Source organism: Danio rerio, chromosome 18, assembly GCF_049306965.1.
Source record: "Danio rerio strain Tuebingen ecotype United States chromosome 18, GRCz12tu, whole genome shotgun sequence".
Classification (NCBI taxonomy): Eukaryota; Metazoa; Chordata; class Actinopteri; order Cypriniformes; family Danionidae; genus Danio; species Danio rerio.
This window is the reverse complement of record NC_133193.1, coordinates 36946135-36958734: the sequence shown is the minus strand read 5'-3', so window position 1 is coordinate 36958734 and position 12600 is coordinate 36946135. Positions and strand designations below refer to the sequence as shown.

Here is a 12600-nt window from a genome sequence, read left to right as displayed (position 1 = left end):
TTGATTATAATGGAAATTATTTTCCACAAGTTAATTTCCACAACTTGCAAGATTTACCGCTGATCACTACATTACCTGCGACTTGTTTGTGTTCTGATCACACATGCTTGGTTGTATACTACATCAATAAAGTGTTTAGTCTTTTAAAAACACTGTAGTAATAGATTGAGTCACTAAACATTGTTCTTATGTTTTTCTACTTAAGGAAAATGCTAATTACTTCCAAATACTTCAGAAATAGTCTGTGTTAGTCAATGCAAGGCTATTTATGAAATCCAGGCACAAAACTGTATGAAAACAATTCAGATGACTGTATTATAGCCTACAGCTAATCAATCTGTAAGATTCTGGAGTGCTTTGCAGTTCTAAAGAAAATTATATATATATATATATATATATATATATATATATATATATATATATATATATATATATATATATATATATATATATATATATATATATATATATATATATAAACCATATTTTTATCAGCTGTAAAACTGGCCAATTTACCAATGCAGTCAGTGAACTACTGGACTTCCTGTAGCCAGCCCCCAAAGGTGAGTTTAAATAATGTAAACTTGAAAGAGATGTTTGACGGTTGGTCAGAAGTGATGATTTATTTATGTATGTATATGTATATATATATATATATTCCCTACATCTAACATCTGATTCATGCAATGCTTGTATTGTATCATGATGTATTGTCTTTTAGATACACTTTTAGAACTGTGAGAACCTATAAACTTGCATTATATTTGCCTTTTTTAATTTCATGAATAAAGTGTTAGTGTGAGTAAATAACAATAATAATAATTATTATTTATATTATTTGGATCTATCTTTTACTTGAAAGCTGTCTGACATGTTCAGAATGAAAGTTTTTTGATGCTGGGTAAAGATTGCATGTTCTACTGTAAGTACCAGGTTGTTTTCCTTGTACTATGTGTAACTACACCACTGAGTGTTTTATATCCTCTCATGATAAACAGTATTTCTGCTTTTTGAATCTGATCTTATATTGAGCTAAAGTCGTTTTGACAGAGAGAGGAGCAAATGGGGCAGTCATGTAAATATTGAAGACAGAATGAAAGTAAAGTCTTTCATCATTTATGATGTAACAGGATAAGACCATTTTTACTGCATATATTTTGGTCTCAGTAGTGGTAAACATGGCGATAGTGGTAAACAAGTCATTTAAGGATATTTTCCTTTAAAATATTTAAAGCCATTTTGCACCTTTGCACTTTGTTTGTCTGTATTGACAGGAAGCAGATACTGATGACCAGCAGGGCACACTGACGTTTGAGGAGTTCACGGTCTTCTATAAGATGATGTCATTAAGACGAGACCTTTTTCTATTGCTCATGTGCTTCAGCGACAAGAAGGATCATCTGACTGCAGAAGAACTCGGGAACTTTCTGCGTGTGGAGCAAAAGGTCAGTGTAATATATCTCACTGCTCCAAGCATACTTCTTACACTTAATATTGTGTCTCTCCATTTACAATGTTTACTCTCATGCAGAAATGAGGTTTGGATCCATGTTAAGGGCCAGAACAGACATGTTCCAGTGCAGGCACGTGCACATCATGCAGTGCACATGCCCTTTTTTGTCTTGGATACAAAGTGCACTTTCAAATTTATCTGAAGTGCCCCCGCAACAACCCCCCCCCCCCCTCCCCCGCTCTTCAAATATTTTATATTGCACATGCCCCATGGATAGTCTCTGCACGGCGCTGTTCCAGTGCATGTGTCTGTATTAGGATTTCATGCTTTTATGAACATGCATGATATTCATAAACTCAGTCTGACACAGTTGTAAATCCCATATATGTTAATATAAATCCTGACTGATGTTCTGGAACCACCTCTGATGTCTTACACAGTCTGCTGTTTTTACTCAAGTGTTAAGACTCAATGTGTACACTTTACAGGGAAAAAGACTCATCATTAAAGTTCCTTAATTATCAATTATCACAATATCAGTAGTAGTTCTTAACCTTCTTCAATAAGCCGGTGAATTGGAAATATATAAGGGCTTCATGGTTTAAATCGAGCATCTCTGATTGACAAATAGGAGCAAGATCATGGCTCATTATTTTGTGCCAAAAATCATGTGAGAATTGGCAAAAATCACATTTAGCAATGCAGAATCACAATCAACATACAGTATATCTTTCACCAACCACCACATTTGATATTGTGAAAATATTGAAGTAATCAGGAGAAATCTGTATAGACTGTATAGAGTAAGGCAGGGGCCCTCGGCTGAATGCGCTCTACTTTTAAGCCTCAGATGACACAGCATGAGAAACTGTCATGTGCTAATAAAGCCACATGAGCACAGGAGAACTTCAGAAAAACCTCTGCAACTGAACACAGTGTGCTGCTGCAGTAAGAAATGACACTTGACTGGTACATCAGTTGTGTGCAGTAGTAATGCCGCCAGTTCTTAGGGTCTGAGCTGATTTCAGATGATCAAGAACACACTGGAGATGTGATCTGGGCTCAGAAGAGTCCATATTTCTGTTTTGTTTTTGAAAACAAAAAACAAAAAAAACAGACATTGAGATTTCAGTCTCAAAGTTCACAAAGACCATCCAGTCATTCATGAGTGACAGATTCAAAAGCAAAGATCTGTCAGATATAGCAAAGCAATGGGTGTGAGAAATATATGCACAAGTATCATTGACTCGGAGGCATATATATATATATATATATATATATATATATATATATATATATATATATATATATATATATATATATATATATATATAGGGGCATCAAGCTGGTGTATTTCATGGTCAAGTTTCATTCTGCATGTGCTTTAGCAGCTTGAATTTGTAGACACAAAATGGATGCTCTTTACTAGTTGAAAATGTATGACTCATTACAAAAAAGAGAAACAGATAATAATGACTATGGACTGTTGAACAAGTATATTGTATTAGGTCAGAATGGGCAAAGAAAATTGCTTGTGAAACTTTAAAAGTTGTATAATCAATTAGCAGTTGAATAACCATTCAGGGGCGACATGGTTGCACAGTATGTTGTGTTGTTGCCTCACAGCAAGAAGGTCGCTGGTTCGAGCCTAGGCTGGGTCAGTTGGCATTTCTGTGTGGAGTTTACATGTTCTCCCCTTGTGGGTTTCCTCCGGGTGCTCAGATTTCCCCCACAAGTCCAAAGACATGTGGTACAGGTGAATTGGGAAGGCTAAATTGACCGTAGTGTGTGTGATTGTGTGTAGGTGTTTCCCAGTGTTTCCCAGTGATGGGCTGCGGCTGCAAGAGCATTTGCTGCATAAAAACGTGCTGGATAAGTTGGCAGTTCATTCCACTGTGGTGACCCCAGAATAATAAAGGGACTAAATAAGAAAATTAATGAATGAATAACCATTTGATAAAAAAGAAAGTTGACGTAACACACACTGTAAAAAAAATCTGTAATTTAAAATTTACTGTAAAATAACAGAGGTTGAATTACAGATATTTAAATTTAGGGAAATTTCTATAATTTAATGGCCGTTATTTTACGTTTTTTTTTTCCCCCGCACCCCAGCTACTGGAAATAAACCGTAAAATTTCAGATTTTTTTACAGTGCAGTGTTAAACGTATTTGTCCTAAAATTTTTGGAATATTGCAGGAATCATAATTAAAATTTGTGCTGCTGCTGCTGAGAAAGTAACACACATGAACCTCAATAAAAAAGATCTGTATGTAGGAGTAGCCAGTGATGGAGCTAGAATTTTAGGTGGCCAGGGATTGGCCGCTGCTATTTCAGGGGGTCCACACAAACACACTGTAGTGTAGACTATACTCACACACAGAGAAAAAAAATCAATTAAAGAATTAGTGTCAGTTAAAGACACTAAATATTTTTCCAGAAAGCTAAAGAACCAAAGAGCTTGCAAACAATGTCTGTTACGTTGCATCCCCATATTGGCAAAATACTAAAACTTATATATATTTTTTCTTTACTTTATCTATGATAAATGGCTTTTAATACAGTCTACATTGTCTACAAAGCACCTTATAAGTAAAGATGAAATATGTGGTTTGAACTTGGATTAATAAAATGATATATTAATGCCAAATCCATTATACAATTTGTTCAAAGGTCCTATTTGCAGGCAAGCAGAGCCCACAGTTTGAATTCAATGTAAGAATAACAACGTTTACCATGAACAATTTCTCCCATTAAATGGTTGAATGTGGAAAACTGAGCAAGATAATTTAAGACTACATTACACTTTCAATACTAGACTACTTAGTTTGCTTAAGAAAAAAAAAAGTTTGAACCATTCTAAGCAAGCAGTATCAGAAAGTGAACTGCACATAACACATTAACAAGACACAAATACATTAACAACACACACGCACACACACACACACATACACACACACACACACACACACACACACACACACACACACACACACACACACACACACACACACACAAGCACACACACATTCACATACACACACAAAAACAAGTAGTTAAGTGAGAAAACAGTTAAACAGACCAACTGCAGCGAGGCTATAAAACAAGCCTCCACCGTTTCTCCTCTTTACTTTCGTGGACAAGGAAACAGTGTTGTATGAACTCCCATCAAAGACATGCATTAGCCTAATATTTAATTTTATTTGTTAAGCGCAAAGATTTCCACATATCCAAACACAAATTATATTCTTACTGTGAGTTCACACCGAAAGCGGTGAGAGCATCGAAGGTTGCTCTGGCCGCCCTGGTGACAATGCTGTCTGCCTTCAGCTCAGGCGGCAAGAGTGTCATAATTCGCTACATTGATCTGGTATTTAAAGGGGCCATTGCAGCATATCAGTTACATTCCTGCATAAAACATGTTTTCTAGCGTGAAAATGTTGCACACTTCTTATCAAATTCATTTAACAACGGAAGTTGTACGAGTTGCATGGGGTATGCCTTTGCTCCACTTAATTATCCAATGTGTCTATATGTCTGAAATATCCTGAAGCAGCAGTACTGTTTTGTACTGTCGCATGAGATTCCCACTTTTTTTTATAAATATGTATATATATGTATATATATAACAATAATGCACATCAGTAACTCGCCAGTAACTTATTTAATGCATGTTCCTGTAAGACAACATTGTAAATAACAAAAAATCCGGCGACCACAATAATCAAACCTTTGGGAACAACTGTGGTCGGAACCAAAGTTCACAGGTCTGTGTTCCCTGAACTCCTCTTAAGCGGTGGAATTCTTCATTCTGATTGCTTGCCGCCGAACTGCGTCAAAGCTCATTACCATAAAGTTGACTTGATTTCAACTCTCCTCGACGCCCACACCGGTAAAGACGCACCGCGCTGCTCCTCGCCACTCATCGCCGCTGGCTCTCATTGAAAATGAATGACTTCCGTCTACTTTGACACTCTTGCCGCTTTCGGTGTGAACCTATGGTTATGCCCCATATGGTCCAAAACCCGACAGGAGGACAAATCTAAGCTTGTTTTTATTAAAACAAATAAATATGCCTAAAATAAATTATTTCTCAGTCTATTTTATTTCCTCAAAATAGCAATGCGCCAACTATGCACCATAACACACTCATGAGTCAACAAAGCTGCGCAAATGGATTTGCTATTTAAACAACGTGGTGCAAAATGAGAAAATTAGGGTTGCATTGGTCTGAAAATAGCAGCAAATCACGCCAAATACGTCTTGCGGCTTTTTGTGCCGGGTATATGATAGGGCCTTTAGTGTATATATATATATCTGTGTGTGAAAATAAACATTATATGTAAATTTAGCAAATTATAAAACAGGATTTCAAAAAACAGAATTTAATTGCTTAGGTTCTATTCTTATTATTTGACTTTTTATTCTTATTCTATTATTTTTCTTATTTTGTTGCCACTAATATTTTATACATATATTTGGCCAGATTGTACATTTGTTCAGTGCATTTATATCACCCCATTTTAAAAGTAGTACTTTCCCTATTCCAGTTCAATATCAGCCTGGGCTCTTGGGTATTCCTTAAGATTCAGAAAGTGAAAGGCTTTGCCTCTATTAGCCATTATAATGGCTTTCCAGCTGAGGCTATGAACAGCCCCAGTGTGATGCTAAAAAAGCTTCTCTGTGCCCCTGCTCCCTCTCTCTGCCCACACACGGACCACGAAGCCCTGGGGGGAGTTGTGAAAAGAGGGAAAGGATGCAGACAAAACAGAAGGATGAAGTCATTTAGTGACAGAAAGGCAGTTTGGAGGGTTTTTGTGATCTTACTTTAAGAGGAGTTGACCCTCAGAGACTAAATGATTGACATGTTATGGATCCTATCTGGAAGAGTGGCATGAGATTGACCCTCTCTTTTCATTTCTTGTGTGCTTTCTTGCAGATGTCCAGTGTGACCCCTGAGTGCTGCCTGGACATAATCAATAAGTTTGAAGTCTCTGAGGAGAACAAGCAGAATGGAGTTCTTGGAATCGAAGGTGAGGATTGTGTTTTGCCAGACTTCTATTTTCTTTCCCTGTTTTCCTAATTTTATCTTGGACTATTTGTTATAATGTCATAATAACTACAATTAATTAACTACTGTTACATTATTACTACTCAATAAAGAATTCATGTGTATAATAATAATAAAAATAATATCCCAGTCAGGCATGATGCTATGACCAACCTCAAGCATTGTCACTGCAAAAACCAGTATATGAACCATCCATTGTTACTGTACGATGCTATCAAATGGGGAAAACCGCTGACTTTTGACAAAGTTGAATGAAAGGACTAACTGTGATCGTGGAGCACCTCAGAACTTCTGTCTCAGATTGACAGTCTGAATTGTTCATAAACTGCTGCGCTGAGTATGTTTCAAAAGTGGTGCAAAGATGGATAAGCTACAGTGCAACAAATCAACAGCAGTTACAACAGTGGTGACCGGGGCAATGTGTCACAATACATCTGGTCACACTTTATTTTGATGGTTCGTTTGTTGAATTTAAGTCACATTGTATCTACATGCCAACTAATTCTCATTAGATTATAAGTAGACTGTTAGTTTAGGGTTAGGGTCAGGGTAAGTTGACATGTACTTTCAAAGTTTCTTATAGTCAGTTTAATGTTTGTTGAAGGAGCATTATCAACAGATGTTAAGCAGACAGTCTACTAATACTCAGTTGAATCATCCAAATAAAGTGCTACCTCCAAGTCTTTTGTGTTAAAGCCTGTGTAGCTCATGACCCAGCCTGTTTCTCATGGTACATCATTGCCAACAATGCATGAAATAGGCCTAAGATCATCAATTAAACCACTGATGATTCTGAGTGACAAACCAAGATTCCTGGTGCATTATGTCAATGGTTGAGTGCAGATTCGTCGATAACGGAGGGCGTGACAACCATTCATGACAACAAGATACTGCAAAATACCAGACTGACAGAAACTTTAAGGATGGTTCAAACGATATGCTAATTCATTTTTGTTTATGCCTTGACCTCTTAATCCCCCCACCCCCTCACCCTCTGTATGTAGGAACTGTAGGTCCTGATGTTGACATTGTGGTATCATATATCACACAAGATCTATTACCACATCAATAAATCAATGCCTCCTTTTATAACTCCTGTTTTGTGGCATAGATTCTCCTGGTTATTAGGTGAGTGGTCATACTGTTATGCCGGATCAGTGTATATAGTTACCATACATCTAAGGTCAAAAAATATTGTCAAACCATACAAATATGCACTTCTACATGTTTGTTATGCAGCTATTATTCTACTCTGATTTCGGGAATAACTTACATCTATGGTTGGGTTAGAGGTAGGGAATAGGTATAAATTATATTTTCCAACTAAAATGATTTTCAGGATCAAGATAGATGTTAATCCAGGATAAGATCATACTTTGCAAAATCATGACATGTAAGGTGCCTATTAGCATTGCGGTTCTGTTTGTTAAAATATTAAATATAAACCGATACTTTCCTTAGAAAACACCACTAACTAAATAAATAAAAAGCTTTAACTTATTGATGCTAGCCAATTTAATTTTGCATCCTGTAATTAAGAGTCTGAAATGGCATTTTTGTTTTTAACGGGGGTCACAGTGCTATTCACATGTGCAAAGCACATGTTTAGCCTAAGGCTAAACTTGCAGGATGTAAGCATGATTGTTTAGGTAGAAAATAACAATACATCGGCGCAATAGTCTAGTGGTTAGCGCTGACAGTGGCACGTCAGGGCGTCCTAAGTTCGAATCCTGGCTCGAGGACATTTCCCAACCCTACCTCCCTCTCTCTCTCCCACTTTGCTTCCTATCTCGATACCTTCCTATCTAATAAAGGCAAAAAGGCCAAAAATAAATCTTTAAAAAAAAGAAAATAACAATGCCGAGCGCAAAATTATGGACATCTGTGTTTAGGTTGTGCTTTAGATTTTTAGCTTCATCAATACTATATTGCTTTGCACAATTATAAGGTCTCAACTACTCCACGCAAAGTGTTCCCCAGTGCTCTGTACTCAGCCCATTACTGTTTATTATTTAGGTCGTGCCTCTTGGACATTGGATGCTCTTCCAGACTCTCGGAAGGTATAGAAACTAAAAATGTAAAACAGGAAATATGTTGGGACCATTGTTTTTGTTTACATCCCTCAAAATGCTCTATAGTCCCATTTTTTAAGTCTGAATTTGAGCAAGAATGAAATTTTCAACTTTATTTTTGATCCTCCAACGCTAAAAAAAATATAACTAATTTCTATATAGATAACTTCATTGTTTTGACAGCCAAAAGATGCAGAATCATTACTGCATTATTTTATTACATCATGCATCAACTACTGAAATGCCCTTTTTGCTGGATTACCAGTGCCCTAAATTCTCATCTACAACATATTAAAAATGCGAAGCTAATCTGTGCTGATTGGACCGATGACAGTCTGTTGTGATTGATCGACACTGACGAGACAGAGTGAAATGCCCAGCAGCAAACCAACAATTTAAAAGTAGTCAAAGTGCACACACACTTTATAGTGTAAGGCGTGGATTTTGGCTGCCAGTGCGTGAATGTAAATACAGATGATGGAATTAAAAATACAAACGACTAACTATTTTATTGAGCAAAAACTCCAAGAACTGGCGAGGAGATCTCCTAGCTTGTTACACTCTGCTCTTTTCACACACACACACACACACATTGCCCTCCTCCTCGGACGACAACGCGCACGCACACACACACACACATACACACACATAACCCTCCTCCTCGGGACAACGCACACACATAACCCTCCTCCTCGAACGAAAACACACGCGCACACACACATATTACCCTCCTCCACGGAGGTCCGTAAACAAAGCGGCACGCGTCGCGTTTTTTACTGGGCTTTACACGCGATATGAGAATACAGCGAGTTAACCTGATACAGTACACGCGGTTAGAAGTAACAAATCACAACTAAATACATTTGCAAGTTAGAGTAAACGAGGCAACAACTTTAATTGCACATACTTACACTTGAGAAATGGTGGAAGAAACTGATTCAGGTTCTGACATAGTCCATCACTACTCTTTACTGATCCTTCCTTTAACAAACGTCCGAAGAAGTCTTCTTTGTAGCATGTAGTTTCCAGAAGCACTCAAACTGCTCAAGGCTGGGCTATAATGCTGATGTTTTATCTTTAGGTAGGGACTCAATAATATCCATCTGCACTTTGCGACTTCATTTGATCGGCTTGCGTGCGTGGTTTCAAATCTCCCAGGTTTGCGTGTGCAACTACTTGGTTTCGTTATCACGTCATGGCGAAACACCTAATGACTCGTTATCAAGACGACTCGTTTAAAGCAATATGAGTCGACTTTTATAGATGAATCAACAATTTTAAACACTGTACACTTACAGATTTAAGCCTTAGCTGGATAATTCACTTCCCTTAGAGCTGTGTTACACACTACATGGAAGGGAATTTTCAAAAACCCATAATAGGGGCTCTTTAACCAAAAGGGCTAAAACAAGCCATGTGTAAGTTAACTGTCCTTACATTGGTCAGAGTATCAGGATTTATTTTGCAGAGTCCCGCTTACCTGTCAAGTGTCCTTATTTTAATTTATGGCGATGGGCAATAAGACATTATAAGTGGAAAGCTGCGCTTTAATTTGAATGGTGATGCCCACAGAAATCGTAACTAAGTATAAATCAGAGGTAAGACTCTCTCATACAGAACCCTTGGCTAGACTGCAGTTCGGTCAACATTTTCAATGGATAAACAGCTTTGTTAATAGTTCAGCATGCTTTCACTTTTGTATTTGAAATGCACATTTACTGATATAGCCGGGCTTGGATCGTTTTGTTTTTCCACTACAATCGATCCGCTCCAGAGTCCTTTCCAATCGAGGCGAGACCACCTCATTCTGGCGATTTCAGACCAATAGATTTGGCATAGATCCAAGTGTGATTGCTGGAGTCACATATGCCAAACAAACTGCGCTAGCTGGGCAAACGAGACAGGTCCTGAAACAAAAGTCTAGGTGTCAAAGCACTCTTATCAACTTAAAGCCTACTTTTTTACACAAGGCTAACTCTCATAATTGTCTTACCAGATGTTATGCTTTGTCTAAGTATTGTTCCTCACGTGTTGTTTTGAACATGCTTTGATTTTCATTCATTTGAATTAATGAAATCACAAGTTACTGTTTCATTTGAAAATGCTCATGCAGACACTCCCAATAGATGGTCCGCCTTGTGATTGGCTAAATGTTACTTTACTCAAATATATGTAACACACTTGGATTGGACTATTCAGATTTTTGTTTGCTTTGTGACACACATTATCTGTGGCTGTGATGAGACTGTGACTGCAGCTGTTACACAAACTCCTACATGTTTTTTTTCAGTGTCTCACAGTTTGAGGACATGAATAGGCTGTTTTGATTGATTTTAAAGTGTTAAAGCAGAAGTCTTCAACCCAGCCCTTTGGGACTCACTATCCTGTTGAGTTCAGCTCCAGCCCTAATTAAACCCAACTGAATCAGCTAATCAGGCTTTTCAGATCATTGGAAAATACCCAAGCAGGTGTGCTAAAGCAGGTTGAAATATACTTTGCAGGACAGCGGGCCCAGCGGAGCAGGGTTATATGTGTGTGTGTGTGTGTGTGTGTGTGTGTGTGTGTGTGTGTGTGTGTTTGTGTTTTTTAGAGCTTTATTTATTGGGTCCATGAGCACTGTTCACTAACAATAAATCACTGGTTACCCTCATTTCCCCTAAGCTAAATAAGACACAGGGACTTGTGGTTGAGGTTGGCTTCCTGCTAGAGAAAATCTGATGGAACTGATTCATCTTTTATAGCTTGAGATTTTTGCTAAATGACAGAAAAATGCCAGAGTGGGCTATAGTAGCTACAATATGCTTTATCTTACCTGTTGATTGTAACAAAATACAATGAACTTGTGTTTGTTAACCACCAGTGTTTTTTTTTTTAACCACGTAAACTGATGTAAAAGCACACATCTTGTCTGAGCTTTTCCCCCGGAGAAACGTCAGTCTATAGTGATCAATGATTGGCTACTATAGTAGTCCAGGCTTCATATTGACTGTTACACTCTTCCCTATTCAAAACTAAACGAGTGACAAGTCTTGTGTATTCTATAGTCTTTGAAATTAATAATCAGAAATTGAGTTTTATTAATGTTAGGAAATGCACTAAATGCCTTCATAGTAGATGATCTGTACTTAATATTCTACTGATTTTTGGCATAAAAGAAAAATAACTTAGATCCATAAAATGTATTTTTTGCTATTTTCAAAAACATACCCATACAGTGTAAGACTGCTTTTGTAGTCCAGGGTCACATATTTTGACTACACATATTTTTGTTTACTCTCTTTGTATGTGTACATATTGAGAAATTAGTGCTGAAGTGCTCAATTAAGTTTCCTTTGATTACTTATATACTAATTTACTTATGTATGTTAATTTCTGCTGGACAAGGACAATCTGCTAGTAGAGATAGGGTTTTGCATGTAAGCGTGTTTCACTACCTCCATGACTGAGTGTGTGATGCATTTCCCAGTGATTTGTTTTCCATTAGGGGCTTGTCAAGCTGCAACGAATTTATTTGGCATACAACTGCTGCACGCCATTTGCACACAGCCTTATTTTTAGTCTAAAACTCCATTTTAGATGAGAGCAAGAGGGTAAAGCTTTTAAAAAGTCACTGTCTTTCATTTAGATTTTTTTTATTGAGTCCATTGTTTAAAGGTGCTTTAGGTGATTGTCTTCAGAAACATTTTTGGTAGTGCTCTTCACAGTCCAATAGTAATGATTAAAGTAAATGATCTAAATGTATTTAAATGTATTTCTGGGTAAGGCATAAAAGTAAAAAATGTTTATTCAATTAAATATTGTCGGGTCGACATCTCCCATAATTCTGGTAAGTAGTTTAAACCGTTCTGTCAACAAATGCAGATTTGGGCTTTTGCGCATCTCTGTTCATGGAGATCCGCCATTCCCCTGCCTGCATGAGCGCCGCACATTCACGACACGTGCACACGAAACAATCACAGATGCGGTGAAAACAAATTCTGAATTGAAACTTTTGAAAATCCTA

General features: G+C 37.3%; 1 protein-coding gene across 5 annotated transcripts in view; it reads left to right on the top strand.

Moving 5' to 3' along the window:
* plch1 (phospholipase C, eta 1) overlaps positions 1 to 12600 on the top strand; it is a 104633-nt gene that overhangs the window by 41368 nt on the left and 50665 nt on the right. For all 5 annotated transcript variants that reach the window (XM_073929989.1, XM_073929985.1, XM_073929988.1 and 2 more), the window contains 2 exons: positions 1275 to 1445; positions 6394 to 6487. In XM_073929989.1, coding sequence (XP_073786090.1) covers positions 1275 to 1445; positions 6394 to 6487 — 265 coding nt within the window. The remainder of the gene's footprint in view (positions 1 to 1274; positions 1446 to 6393; positions 6488 to 12600) is intronic.